The sequence below is a fragment of the Scomber scombrus genome, chromosome 18 (genome assembly GCF_963691925.1).
Source record: "Scomber scombrus chromosome 18, fScoSco1.1, whole genome shotgun sequence".
Classification (NCBI taxonomy): Eukaryota; Metazoa; Chordata; class Actinopteri; order Scombriformes; family Scombridae; genus Scomber; species Scomber scombrus.
The window spans coordinates 306,227-321,016 of NC_084987.1; the positions used below are offsets into that span (position 1 = coordinate 306,227).

General features: G+C 42.7%; 2 protein-coding genes across 2 annotated transcripts; both read right to left on the minus strand.

The window, feature by feature from the left end:
• Positions 1-7,507: 7,507 nt before the first annotated feature.
• Positions 7,508-9,712, minus strand: ccdc103 (coiled-coil domain containing 103). Its single transcript, XM_062437960.1, has 3 exons — positions 9,630-9,712; positions 8,389-8,564; positions 7,508-7,619 (listed from the first exon to the last, which is right to left on the minus strand). The coding sequence occupies exons 2-3, from the start codon at positions 8,532-8,534 to the stop codon at positions 7,508-7,510; spliced, it is 258 nt and encodes an 85-aa protein (XP_062293944.1). The 5' UTR covers positions 8,535-8,564; positions 9,630-9,712.
• A 464-nt stretch (positions 9,713-10,176) lies between these two features.
• On the minus strand, positions 10,177-12,763 carry dcst1 (DC-STAMP domain containing 1). Its single transcript, XM_062438368.1, has 3 exons — positions 12,389-12,763; positions 11,387-11,893; positions 10,177-11,043 (listed from the first exon to the last, which is right to left on the minus strand). Exons 1-3 carry the CDS (start codon positions 12,761-12,763, stop codon positions 10,177-10,179), a joined length of 1,749 nt encoding a protein of 582 aa, XP_062294352.1.
• Positions 12,764-14,790: the final 2,027 nt, after the last annotated feature.

Below are 14,790 nucleotides of genomic sequence, written 5' to 3' on the forward strand. Positions count from 1 at the left end.
GTCACTGTTTAGAGAAAGTAACTCATTGGATGAACCAACATTTTTCTTCAATTAAATCAGAACAAAACTGAGGTCATTGTTTTTGGTAATAAAGAGAAGAGGATTGCTGTCAGTAAACATCTGGAGTCACTCTCTCTAAAAACTAGCGACCAAGTCTGAAACCTTGGCGTGCTGATAGACTCAGATCGGACCTTCAGCATCATATCAAATCAATCACCAAAACAGCTTCTATCAGCTTCATATCCAGAGTGAAGGGTTTTATGTCTCAGACCAGGAGAAGCTGATTCATGCTTTCATCTCCAGTAGACTCGACTACTGTAACAGTCTTCTGACTTTATGTAAAGCTCATTGAGTTGCCATTGTGAATGAGATGCTGTATATAAATAAAACTGCCTTTCCTAATATTCACATTTTCTCAGAGTCTGCAGTCAGGGTTAGGGACAGTTTGGCAATGATCCGATCTCTTCCTTCTCGCTCCACAGAGCTGCACCCAGAATCACTTTGCATCAACCATCCTGTTTTAAACACTAACATTAACAGTCTTTAGTTTATATTGTCTGACCAACAGCCTAAAACCTGAAGATTCTTAATTTACTGTCATAATTCTCACATCTGAGATGCTGAAACCAGATATTTGACTTTTTTGCTTGAACATAATCACAGAAACAATTCTTCAATAATCAAAATAGTTTCATTTTAATTTTATTTTGATCGACTGAGTTTATTTATTGTCCACTTAATGAACAGAACGGATCCTTCAGTGAGCATTTGATGAATGTGATGAGTATGTCAGATCGCTGTCATCAAATAACACTTTAAAAGTTCCTTTATTTGTCACATCAAGATCAGTTAGGAGACAAATGAAACCTTTTGTAACGGGTGGAAGTGGTCGGACCAATAGCAGCACAGAACCAGGGAGCAGCTTTAAATGATCTTTATTATATAGGTAAGAGAACAGGGACCTGGCAGGATGTGTAGGTGGGCTGGGCTCAGAGTCACTGAAGACACAGAGTAGGCAGCAGGTAACCCTAACCCTAGTAGCACTCAGACATGAGGTGGACCAGGCAGGAGTTTCTGGGCTCTACTGACAGGATCAAAGCCAGAGACCACAAAGCCACAGGCAAACAGGAACAGGTGATACTCAAAGTCAGGGACAGAAAGCTGGTGGGTTTACCGGGGAAGACATGAGGAGAGGAGGTCCAAGGCAAGCAGGGTCGAAACCGGGGAATCAGTCTGTGAATCAGTGCTGGAAGGTCTGGCATGAAGCAAACAGTGAGAGGACAACAGGAGTTTATATCCTGGTTGATACAGACGAGCTGCAGCTGAGAGTCCAGGTGAACAGAGTTACCTGATGAGGAGGCTGATTAGCAGGAGAAGAGCAGAACACACTGAAACAGTTTGAGGTTATTTACTTCCTCTACAGTGAATCTTCAGCATTAAGTCACTAAAGCAAAGATGTTTAAAACTGGTTCTTGTGTGAAACCAGTTTTAAACATCAGAGAAGTAGACAAACAGTAAACAGTGAAATCTCTGCCTTTGCTTCACGTTCTTGTTCTTCTCTGGAAACTTATTTAACTCCTCATCACATTAAACCATCATATTATCATATTCAGGTAAAGCACAGACTACATTTCTCTATCACTAATCTCCTGTTCTGCCTCCAGACCATCACACCAGCTCAACACCAAAGGGCATCGAGCCTGTTATCTGTGATCTAGGTTTGAGGTATGAAGGGACTGAATCACTGATTGCAGGAAGAAGGGAAACAAACTTAGAGTGCAGAAGGAAGAGTGAGAGAAAGCTTCTTCAGTCTGACTCAAGCTTTTGTTCCTGTTTGTGAATCTTTTTGCATTGAACTCCGACCCATTGCTTCATGATGTGGTGTAGAGGCAGATGTGTGTTCATCAGAGTAAAAAAACCCCGAAAAGGTCAACAGCTGAACCAGTTGATGTCGCAACAAGCCTTTTTTTTCACTTTAGTTTTTATTGATTTTTCACAGTTTGTATGCACATCAACCAACACACGTACACGCCACGTCAGACCATACAGAAGTCCTGTTGGGAGTTGCATTCTTCTTGTTCATTCGTTAGTTCTCTCAGTTTCATCCTCTGTATTTAATGTTCTTTAATAGTCTTTGTCGCTGTTCAAGGTCTTGAAAAATGTCCATTTCAGCCATTTGTCCTCCAGCTGTGTTTCTTGCAATCTTCAAGTCAATTTTTCCATTACATAGATTTCCTCTATTATCTCCATCCATTGTTCCCGAGTTGGAGAATCCACTCTACCCCATTTCCTTGTGATAGCTTTTTTACCAGGTACCTTTCCCCTGCATGGACAGTTTCCTCTGTGAAGTTACACAGATAGAGCACCTTACAGCTCATAGGGATCTCATATCTAACACCTCTTGCAGAGTTTTATTTACCATCTTCCAAAACAGTTGCACCTTATCGCATTTCCAGAATACATGTGCATGATCTGAGCTTAATGCTCCACATTCTCTCCAGCATGATAGATTCACATTCACAACAAGCCTTTTAAGGAGTTGTTTTACCGTATCGATATCCCCAAAGCAGATCAGGGAGCCAGCACTTAGGAGAAAGTTGTTTAGGCTCCCAGGAAATCAGATCTCGGCTGAACATGTCGGGTCAGGTTGACCTGAGCCACACACACACTAACAGATGACGCCCACACGCAAAACAGTATAAAGAGTTTGGAAAATGTAGGTCGTTGCTGTTTTTCACAGTTTTCGCTGTTCTGCTGTCAGCGCTTCGTTGGTGTCTGCTGTGTTTGCTGCATCACCAGTAAACTCCCGGCTTCTGTTCTCAGTCTCTTATCTTTAGGGTTACTGAAGTTAAGTAATCAAGTAATTATCTTACAGTAAAACCTTCAAACTGAATATCAAACATGTTACAAAAATCTTATGAACTGCAGAATTACTGAGTTAGTGTAGTTATGGAATAATCTGCTACTGATGATCACTGACTCGTCTCTTCTTCCTTCATGAAGTCGAGCCTGAACACAGTCTGCTTTGTATTTGCTTGTATTGACTTGTTGTGTGTGCACTGCTGTTTGTGTTGTATGAATTTGGTGATTGATCAACTATTTCAGGTTTTCCTTTTCTTCTCATTTAAATCAATCTTTTCCTGTTTTTACTCAGTTTGAGGAATAAAGACGTCCTGTTGTCTTTTTGGTCTTTCAAACTGCAGCTTTCAGTCACTTCATTCATTGCAATGGTCACAGCTACATTAAGAAATATGACTTTCATTTAACATTTTCAACTGTTTGTTCAGGAGTGTAAATTAATTAATACAAAACCATTAGATCCAATTATAAAGTGGAGTCTGCAGCTTTTATAACATTTTCTATTCTTCTGTCTCTGTGGGTTCATCCGGCCTCGCATTGGAATATACGGAGTAATGATCTGATATATCGTCATTGGAGACAGTGAGATCAGGGATTATCAGGGATTGTAACTTTCTTGGTGATGACCAGATCCAGAGTGTGACCCTTCTTATGTGTCGGCTCCTTTACATGCTGAGTTTTTTTATTTTTTTCTATCCAAAACCTCCATAAACATCTTAGTTGCATACTTTGTTCCAACATCAACATGGATATTAAAGTCTCCAGCAACAATGATGCTGTTGTAACCTTTAGAAATTTCATCCAAGAGCTTTTTAAATTCTTTCAGGAAGGGATTTATCTCATCCTGCCCTGAACCTGGTGGGCGATACACATTGATGAACGGGACACGTCGGTTCCACTCGGCATGTTTCATCTCTGCAGCAACATATTCAAAGGTTTCTGGGTTGTTTTGTGCTATTTTTCTTTCACCATGTAAATAATCTTTATACTGAATTGCTACCCCCCCCTCCCATGTTCCTCTCCCGGACCGGAGACTGAGGACTGCGTCAGCGTTGTTCCTGTCTAACCACGTCTCAGTTGTGAGAAAGACGTCCAATTTGTTTCCTGTTATGAGCTTTTTGACTTCTTCTGTTAAATTTCTGTTGTCTTTTGTTTTATTCAGTGAACAAACATTCAGCAGCCCAACCCTTATTGCTCCACTGTCATTGCTTTGTTTTAATATCCTCTTGCTTGGTGTTTTCTGTTGATGTATAGCCATGAGATAAAATAAAAGCCTGTAAATAACAACAGTGAAGATACAGTTAGCATGAATTAACACCAACAGGTGGAAACAATGTTCAAAGACTAAAGCCAACTACATTTATTTGAAATAGAAATAATTGAAGTGAATAAAACATTATTGTTATAAAGTCAGAGACATGACTGCATGTTAATATCCGACCAATCATGTCTCGACGTCTTTCATGATTTCCACAAACAAGAATATAAAGAAACAATGGCGCCCAAAGCAGCGTGGATGATACTGGCTGTCTGGTTGCCATGACAACACAAAGCTTTCCTCCGTTAGTCAGTTTCCCCTCGCAGCATCAGCAGCACCAACAACAAGTCGTCATACGAGGCGAGAGAAGCAAAGATATTGTGACATGCTCTTCATCTGATCTGAATAGTGATCAGTCTGAACCTGGTATAAGACGTTTCTAAGGCCTTCTCAGTGTGCTGCTGAGTAGTTGCTGTGTGTTTGGGATTCAAAGCATTTTAAAATATAAACCTGCTTTTAATGAAGGTGCTGTTCTCTGCTTCTAATGTCTCTGTTTCATGATGATTTGGCTTCAAGCTGCTATGAAATAAGCTGCTTCAACCCTGTCATCTGCATGATCAGTATGTTCCAAACAGTTCACTGTTGGTCAAAGCTTAGAGCATCATGGATGGAGACAGGTAGACAGTATTATGGCTTCTACACTGAAGAGGATTATACTGCACACGTTTCTGACATGAATCCAAACAGCTGTTCAAACTTTTTACTGACACCTTTCAAACCTGAACAATCACTTTATTGAAATCACTGTAATTTGAGTTTGGGTGCTTTTTGGCTCCATCTGGGGGTAGCTGAGAATAGCAGGGTTCAGGAGGAAGTGAGCTCACAGTGCAGCTGTCTCTTCAATCCTGTGCTTTAAAGTCCATTAAACGCCTTCATCCATAGGTTCCCTTCTGTTTACAGTTATATTAACTCCTTTATATGAGTAGTGTTGGATTTAGGTTCAGTAATTTTGATAATTAGTTTATTGTGGACTATATTTGTTAGAGGTTTTACTTTTAGGCAATTTTTAAAATTTGTTTTTTATCATGCTTATTTCACTAATGTATAAGTGCTGATATTTACTCATAATGACTCATTGTTTTGGACTTTAATGCCCCACTAGCACTAGCAGCTGAGTGATGATGAACTGTCTCACAGTTATCAGATTAAACACAACACTCTGGCCTGGGTGGCACAGGAAGGATTACACAACATAGACCAGAAGTGTCAAACTCATTTTAGATAAAGGGCCACTTTGATCTAACGTGACCTGGACCAGTAAAAGCATCTTATAAAAACCTCTAAATATGATCTAATATATATTATAACTTAACTACAATGAACCATGTATTTGATCAAGTGAAATTTCAACATTATGTTTCAGTTTTTTAGAGATTTGTAAAAGACATAAATGATTTAAATATGACCACACCCAGGCTCAGGAAGGATTACACCACATAGACTGTGTTAGATATATGAGCAAAAACACAGAAACTTCCTGTTTCCACTATGTGGTGCATTAATGTACTTTATGTTGCTGCTTATTAAAATGTAAACACACTTTACCTGACATGCATATGTATTTTCATGAATATCAGATGTTGCATTAAAGAGGTAAAATCACTTGTGTCCACTTTGTGGTTCTACACAACAGTCACTAATTATATATCATATCATTGTTCATCATGTGCAGACATCAGCATGTCAATTTCAGCTGGATGAGTAAAAAATAAAAATAAGGTTCTTACCGGTTTGCAGAGTCTGAGCTCTTTTCCTGTTGTGTTTAAAGTTTAAACCCAGCAGAGACTGTGAGTTCAGACTCTGACTGCACAACGTGTTTCTGCTGCTCAGTCTTATTAAACAACATGTTAGTCAATGCAGGAAAGTCATACGCCCAGCTGTAATCAACTGACAGCTACATTGCATTGCGCTTCCTGGATGAGCTTCTTCTTTTGACTTCTTGTAAAGCTGCAGAGCTGCACATCCTGCTCAGGTTTTTTAGATTACATATTTTTATTGTCATTGAACAAGTACAAAAAAATGAAGTGTATGACTCTCATCTATGATGGAGTAAAAAGGACATTCAGTAAAGAAAACAGGACAGTATCAGATGCAACAGTAAAGTTAGTAAAGAGTATATTTATATACATTAACTGGCTGAAAACAATCTCAATAAACAGCCACAGCTCACTGTGCACTGTCATCAATAGACAGCCTTCATAAATCAATGTGTAATAACAGCACAGGTAGCATTGTGTCATGAACTGGCTCAAGGTTCAGACAAAGGAGAGCACACATGTTTGTTTCATAAAAACTTAAAAATGTAATGTATTTACAACTTAAATCTAAACTACATGTTGAATCAGTAGAATCAGTAGTGTATGGACGTGAGGAAATGTTTCTATGCTAACAGAGTAAGAAATGAAATGAAACCAAACAAAGGACGCTGCTGGTAGAACAGAGGGCTGTCGTCTGCACACATTACATCTCCATGGTAACCTATGTTTCCCTGCCTTCAGGATAACCACTAAATCCTGGCTTCATCTGCTATCTAGGTTTTGTGCAGCAGCCGTCTGGTTTAACAAACTCTGAGTTCAAGTTTAGAACAGGTGATAACAGTTCAATCAACTCTGAGTTAAGGAGATAAAAGGCTCAGTCCTCCTACTTCTGCCCACTGGAGTTAGAAATATTAATGAATACATGCAGATAATGAGTTTATATTTAAGAAAACAAACAACACAGCAGCAGCAGCTAAAGAACGAGAGCTACTGACTGAGTCAATGTGAGTATTAATAAAATAAAATAAATGTTTTGTATCAATCGTTCAACTTATTCAACTTTTATATTCTGTGTTTAATATTTAAGCAGGTTCAACCCAACAGGTACAAAACATACTTAGCAGCAGCTGAAGATGAAATATAAAAATGTATTTTAAACAGTTGAGGTTTCATCTCAGACTCCTCATTAAACAGCATTCAGTATTTACATTTAACATGTGATATATTTCACTAGTAAGTTAAAATTATAAGCAAAAAGAAACACTGCCACCTGCTGGCCACACTGAGACATTACACTGTTAGAGCTCCACCCGCTGGTCACACTGAGACATTACACTGTTAGAGCTCCACCCGCTGGTCACACTGAGACATTACACTGTTAGAGCTCCACCCGCTGGTCACACTGAGACATTACACTGTTAGAGCTCCGCCCGCTGGTCACACTGAGACATTACACTGTTAGAGCTCCGCCCGCTGGTCACACTGAGACATTACGTATTTAAACTCATTAAAAAAAACACCAAACATTTCGACTTTGAATTACAACTTTATTTATAAAATGAGAGGTCAGGGGTCACGTGTTTTTAGTTGCCGGGCCGACCAGCGGGTTCCAGGGCTGTTTCCGTGGCGACTCGTCTTTTCGGGTCCTCTGCAGAGGCGTCAGGTGACTCGCCAGCACCAGATCCCTGAGAGACAAAACACAACGCCTGGAATGGTTTCAAGGATGCCTGGAATATCTACAACCACTTTAAGGACCTCCTGGAATATCTACAACCACTTTAAGGACCTCCTGGAATATCCATTCATTTAATATGCTTCAGCCTGGAACTCCCTCAAGGACTCATGGGAGGCATTGTAGAAGTATCACGGAACTCTTTCAGGGACTCCAGGACCCCGCTCAAGGCTTCAAGGACCCCAGGAACCCTCCAAAATATTATGGAACTTTTTCAAGGAATCTGGAACGTCTTGAATTATTGTGGTAATAATTCCAGGACTCCTGAAATGTCTTGAAAAGGTTCCAGGAAGCTCTTAAAGCACCTGGAGGTGCTGGAACAGTACCTGGAGGTGCTGGAGGTGCTTGAACAGTACCTGGAGGTGCTGGAACAGTACCTGGAGGTGCTGGAACAGTACCCGGAGGTGCTTGAAAAGTACCTGGAGGTGCTGGAACAGAACCTGGAGGTGCTTGAACAGTACCTGGAGGTGCTTGAACAGTACCCGGAGGTGCTTGAAAAGTACCTGGAGATGCTGGAACAGTACCTGGAGGTGCTGGAGGTGCTTTAACAGTACCTGGAGGTGCTTGTACAGTACCTGGAGGTGCTGGAACAGAACCTGGAGGTGCTTGAACAGTACCTGGAGGTGCTTGAACAGTACCTGGAGGTGCTTGTACAGTACCTGGAGGTGCTTGAACAGTACCTGGAGGTGCTGGAACAGAACCTGGAGGTGCTTGAACAGTACCTGAACTCCTGGTAAGTCGTCCTCTGGCTGACGGCTCTCAGCTTGGCTTCGTTCTCTCGTTGGCGTTTCTGCTCGGACGCGACGGATGTTCGCAGCTCTCGCTCCAACGCCGAGAAGTCGATGACATCACGCTGTGAGCTCGCCATCAGGTGATGATGTCACACTGTACAGAGGCTCTAAAGGGACAAAAATAAAAAGGGTTTATATTCTGCTGCTGTGGTTTTATTTAAGGTTCATTTATTTATTTTATTTAATTACAAACAGACTTTTTATTTTATTTGTTCATAAATGCAGACATAACATATAAAAGCACAAAAAAAACACATTTCATTTAATGCAGATCAATAACTTTTTTCTGTTTACAGTTTAATAAAGTTCAGTTTGACTTTTTAAAATAAATGTTATTTAAGTCGTTACTGACTGTAGTTTACTTTCCTCTTATTATTATTATTATTATTATTAGGAAGTCATAAATATATTTATAAATATATGTTATATGTTAGCAGCTCGTTAAAACGCGTTTAACGTTGTTTTTAACGTTTTTAAACCGTGTTGTGTTATTGAACGCAACGGCTAACGCTAGCCTCCAGACTAACCTCCCCATCCAAACTTATGTGTTTTACCGTTAGCTCCCAGGCTAACGCTAGCCTCCAGACTAACCTCCCCATCCAAACTTATGTGTTTTACCGTTAGCTCCCAGGCTAACGCTAGCCTCCAGACTAACCTCCCCATCCAAACTCATGTGTTTTACCGTTAGCTCCCAGGCTAACGCTAGCCTCCAGACTAACCTCCCCATCCAAACTTATGTGTTTTACCGTTAGCTCCCAGGCTAATGCTAGCCTGCAGACTAACCTCCCCATCCAAACTTATGTGTTTTACCGTTAGCTCCCAGGCTAACGCTAGCCTCCAAACTAACCTCCCCATCCAAACTTATGTGTTTTACCGTTAGCTCCCAGGCTAACGCTAGCCTGCAGACTAACCTCCCCATCCAAACTTATGTGTTTTACCGTTAGCTCCCAGGCTAACGCTAGCCTCCAGACTAACCTCCCCATCCAAACTTATGTGTTTTACCGTTAGCTCCCAGGCTAACGCTAGCCTGCAGACTAACCTCCCCATCCAAACTTATGTGTTTTACCGTTAGCTCCCAGGCTAACGCTACCCTCCAGACTAACCTCCCCATATAAACTAATGTGTTTTATCGTTAGCTCCCAGGCTAACAACAGCTTATTTAAGCATTTTACCTGAGCTCGTGTCGTTTCCTCGCGCTCTGTGTGTCCAGGTGTGTTTTTTGAGGCTCCTCTCGATCAGGTGCGTTTTCAGATACAACAAACCGTCTCCATGACGACCGGGTGCGCCATGACACCGCGCCTGCGCAGTGCTGCGATGGAAGACGACAGTTTATTTCAAAATAAAACTTTATATAAACGTGTGTTCAGTGTAAATAAATATTACTGTTGTTCATAATGTTACTATTATTATACTATTATATCCTACATAATGTTATTACTTATTACTTATTATTTATTGTTCTTTATTGTTTTCATTGAGGCTCTTTTTATTTTTGCTGCTGTAATAATTTATAAACATCAGATCTAAATATGTTGTTAACAGTTCAGTCACAGTGTGAAAGAGACTAATAATAATAATAATAATAATAATAATAATAATAATAATAATAATAATAATAATAATAATAATAAAGTCTAAGCTCCAGCATCACGTGTTATATTTTATTTTTCTGATAAAAAAACAAAGTGACGACATCGTTCAGGTTTATCTTCGTCTTCCTCAGTGGGACACTTCCTGTCGGCGACCACAACAAAGATGGCCGCACCTCTGACCGATGATACGTTTCCTGTGTGCGGTGCGCCTCCTGTGCATCTGCAGCGTGTAGAGGAACAGAACTCTCCTGTGCTCCGTGTCGGGGTGGAAGCGGGCGGCGATGAGCCTGCGGAGGCGGTTGGTGTAAACCTGCAGCAGGCTGAGCAGCGCCGCCAGCAGCACGCAGCACGCACAGCTCACGTACACGCTGGCCGGGAGGAGCGAGGGCAGCCGCGCGCACACACGGGTGTCGCTGTCCACGCGGAGGCTGGACGAGCTGTTGAACGCCGCCACCGTCTTCCTGAGCAGGCGGGCCATCATGGAGGCACCGCCCACGCTCACCTCCACCCGCTGAGCCGCGGCCAGGCGGAGGCGGGTGAAGCCGTGTCTGCCGACGGCGTCCAGCACGCGGAACAGAGAGATGTCGATGGCCAGCAGGGCGGCGCTCAGCAGCGACACCGACAGCACCTGCAGCACACCTGAGCTCACCTGGCGCAGCTCATCAGGCAGGACGGCTGGACTGCACGGATCCACTAGCCTCCGCCTGTCTGCAGGGCTCAGCGGCAGCAGGCAGCGCCGCCCCGCTCTCCTCCGCCGGGCGTCCAGCCGCCTGAAGGAGGCGGTGACGTAGACGTTGTCGAAGCCGAGGTCCTTCCTGTAGCGCAGCAGGTAACCGAGCGCCTGCGTGAAGACGGTGACGAAGGTGAAGCAGCGCAGCAGCTGCAGGACGTCCAGCAGCTGCTGCGTGGAGGCCGACAGCCGGCTGAAGGATCCGCTGATGGTCTCAGTGAAGTTCTGATCCAACACCATCTGCTGCTGCTGCTGCTCCTCCACCTGCAGCAGGGTCAATATGTCAACGTCCAACATATAGAACAGTAGAGAAGTTCCTCCTGTTCATACTGACTATTAGAAGAAGTCTGCACATAACAGGAGGAATAAGGCTCAGTAACAAATAGGGGTTGGTAAGAGTAAATGTAATATCTAGAACAATTGTATTCCATTACCTTTATTTAATATAAAGTTATAATGTAAGATCATGCCAAACTAGTTGATATGGTGTTTTATTGACAATTTACTGTTTTTAAGCAAGTTGAATTGGTTGTTATGGTGTAATGTTGTATGTATGGATGACAACAGATCAACCTACGGCTCTGAATAAATAAACATCTAAACTAACCTCGACCTCGCTGCTGAACTCTCGGGACAACAGGTCCACCGACGAGTTGAGCCGGTCGAACAGCTGACCGAAGTTTCCCTCCACAGGAAGCTGCTGCCGGCACCACGGCGTCATCACCCTCATGACATCACACAGGAAGTGGAACTTCATGGAAACGCACAGGATGTGGTTGATGACGGGCACGGGGATCGCCTTCATGCACTCCGCCCACTTGAGGCCGAACCAATCGGCGCAGCGCTTCACGCCCTGCTCCACCACGCTGTCGCACTGCATCATGGTCTTGGCCGTGAACTGTTGCTGCGTGCTGTTGCCGGCGGCGACGCCAGCTTGTTTCGGGGAGAAGCGGTCGTACCCGTACTGAAGCATGACCTCGTCTCTGATGGTCTGGAACTTCCTGTCGACGCTTCGAGCCTCCGCCTGCAGCTCCGCCTGCTGCTCCGTCAGCTGCTGCGAGATGAGCAGGAACGGGCTCACGGCCTGCCGCCACAGCAGCCGGCTGTGCTGCACCTGGTGTAGGACACGGTGTAACCAGGAGTCAGGTGGTGTAACCCAGAGTCAGGTGGTGTAACCCAGAGTCAGTCGGTGTAACCAAGAGTCAGTAACCCAGAGTCAGGTGGTGTAATCCAGAGTCAGTAACCCAGAGTCAGTCGGTGTAACCCAGAGTCAGTAACCCAGAGTCAGTCGGTGTAACCCAGAGTCAGTAACCCAGAGTCAGTCGGTGTAACCCAGAGTCAGGTGGTGTAACCCAGAGTCAATAAACCAGAGTCAGTCGGTGTAACCCAGAGTCAGTCGGTGTAACCCAGAGTCAGAGTGGAATCAATATAATCCACTTTTAGCAACACAACACTGTTTTTAACACATTATACATAATTTGTCACAGATTATTTAGAGAAAAATGTTAGTATTTTAGGATATGTCCTTTTGAAGACATATTTTAATAGTCAGTATGAACAGGAGGAAGCTCTTTACTCCTCCTATATTCTATATCTTAACTCATCTTACCTGCAGGTCCAGGTTGCAGCTCAGAGACGTCGCCGCTGCCTCCACGTTACGCTGGATGTTGGCCACCGGGCCGGCCTGCAGCACCGACAGCACCAGCAGCATCAGGTAGGCGCGGCCGCGGGAGCCGAGCATGCTGGGAAACATCAGGAGGACTGAGCACCTGAAGGACGAGGACACGGCCCCGCCCACCGCACACACGCCCACACAGGTGCACCCTGCCGCCAGCTGCAGGTCAAAGGTCAGCGGGAGGCTGAGGGCGACGCCCAGGAAGAGGACCGCACCGCCCACCGCTCCAATCAGCACCCTGAGGATCACCTGACCCGCCACAGACTCTCCTGATTGGCTGAAGAGGAATCGATGGACGGCTGGCATCATACTGCATCAGGTGTGTTCAGGTCCAGGTGTGTTCAGGTCCAGGTGTGTTCAGGTCCAGGTCCAGGTGTGGTCAGGTCCAGGTGTGTTCAGGTCCAGGTGTGTTCAGGTCCAGGTCCAGGTCCAGGTGTGGGCAGGTCCAGGTGTGTTCAGGTCCAGGTCCAGGTGTGTTCAGGTCCAGGTCCAGGTGTGGTCAGGTCCAGGTGTGTTCAGGTCCAGGTCCAGGTGTGTTCAGGTCCAGGTCCAGGTGTGTCCAGGTAAATTCACTAAAATCATACACTGTTGTTTTTCAGTTGGAGCTCCCAGAAGCTTCAGTGACATCACCATTTCTATGGCAACAGGAAAAAATCAGCGTTTCTATGGCAACAGGAAAACATCAGCGTTTCTATGGCGACAGGAAAACATCAGCGTGTGTTGAACTTGATAGAATAGTTTATAGATAAAGAATTTTCCCATAAAATTAAAAAAAGTTAACCACATAATGCAACAACTTATTTTTTCTGTTGTCATGGTAACATATTATATATTTAAGAGTAAAATGACCAGTGTCATTGTGACAATAGAAAATGAAATAGTTTAAATCAGACTAAAACATTACTGTTGGTATTTCACACTGAAACAAAAGATTAATAAAATATTTACAGTTGTTTTCCAATTGCTAAAAAATAATTTAGCAAACTAGTCTGGTTTTATCAAAATACCTCAAATACCTCATATACCTCATATACCTCATATACCTCATATACCTCAAATACCTCATATACCTCATATACCTCATATACCTCATATACCTCAAATACCTCATATACCTCATATACCTCAAATACCTCAAATACCTCATATACCTCATATACCTCAAATACCTCATATACCTCATATACCTCAAATACCTCATATACCTCATATACCTCATATACCTCATATACCTCAAATACCTCATATACCTCATATACCTCATATACCTCATATACCTCAAATACCTCATATACCTCATATACCTCAAATACCTCAAATACCTCATATACCTCATATACCTCATATACCTCATATACCTCATATACCTCATATACCTCAAATACCTCATATAACTCATATACCTCAAATACCTCAAATACCTCATATACCTCATATACCTCATATACCTCAAATACCTCATATACCTCAAATACCTCATATACCTCATATACCTCATATACCTCATATACCTCAAATACCTCATATACCTCAAATACCTCATATACCTCATATACCTCAAATACCTCATATACCTCATATACCTCATATACCTCAAATACCTCATGTACCTCATATACCTCATATACCTCAAATACCTCATATACCTCAAATACCTCATATACCTCATATACCTCAAATACCTCAAATACCTCATATACCTCATATACCTCATATACCTCATATACCTCATATACCTCAAATACCTCATATACCTCATATACCTCATATACCTCATATACCTCATATACCTCATATACCTCAAATACCTCATATACCTCATATACCTCAAATACCTCAAATACCTCATATACCTCATATACCTCAAATACCTCAAATACCTCATATACCTCATATACCTCATATACCTCAAATACCTCATATACCTCAAATACCTCATATACCTCATATACCTCATATACCTCATATACCTCAAATACCTCATATACCTCATATACCTCATATACCTCATATACCTCATATACCTCATATATCCTGCAGGATGAAGCTCTGCAACCAGAACCACATAAAGCATTATCAAATCTAACGTCTGCAACAACTGGCTCACACTTCATTCATATTAGCAGATGTCTGTCTAACCAGCGATACACTGTTAATAATGCAAAGCTCTCATCTTTAGTTTGCTTTGCTATAATACTCTTCACATTGTTCACATGCACAGAAATATGTGTCCATACCATAGACTGTATATAAAAAGGATGTAACATCCGTGAGGTCACCCATTGGTTTGTGGACTGCTGCTCGGAGGCCAATAGTTTCGGATCTGAGCAGCGCCA

What these genes read in the sequence shown, in the direction of transcription:
- ccdc103 (XM_062437960.1), bottom strand. Translation starts at nt 8,534, where the DNA reads ATGGCGAGCTCACAGCGTGATGTCATCGACTTCTCGGCGTTGGAGCGA. An exon ending in ACGACTTACCAGGAGTTCAG is followed by an intron (nt 7,620 to 8,388) that starts GTACTGTTCAAG and finishes TTTGTCTCTCAG; the next exon opens with GGATCTGGTGCTGGCGAGTC.
- dcst1 (XM_062438368.1), bottom strand. Translation starts at nt 12,763, where the DNA reads ATGATGCCAGCCGTCCATCGATTCCTCTTCAGCCAATCAGGAGAGTCT. An exon ending in GCTGCAACCTGGACCTGCAG is followed by an intron (nt 11,894 to 12,388) that starts GTAAGATGAGTT and finishes GTCCTACACCAG; the next exon opens with GTGCAGCACAGCCGGCTGCT. An exon ending in AGTTCAGCAGCGAGGTCGAG is followed by an intron (nt 11,044 to 11,386) that starts GTTAGTTTAGAT and finishes ACCCTGCTGCAG; the next exon opens with GTGGAGGAGCAGCAGCAGCA.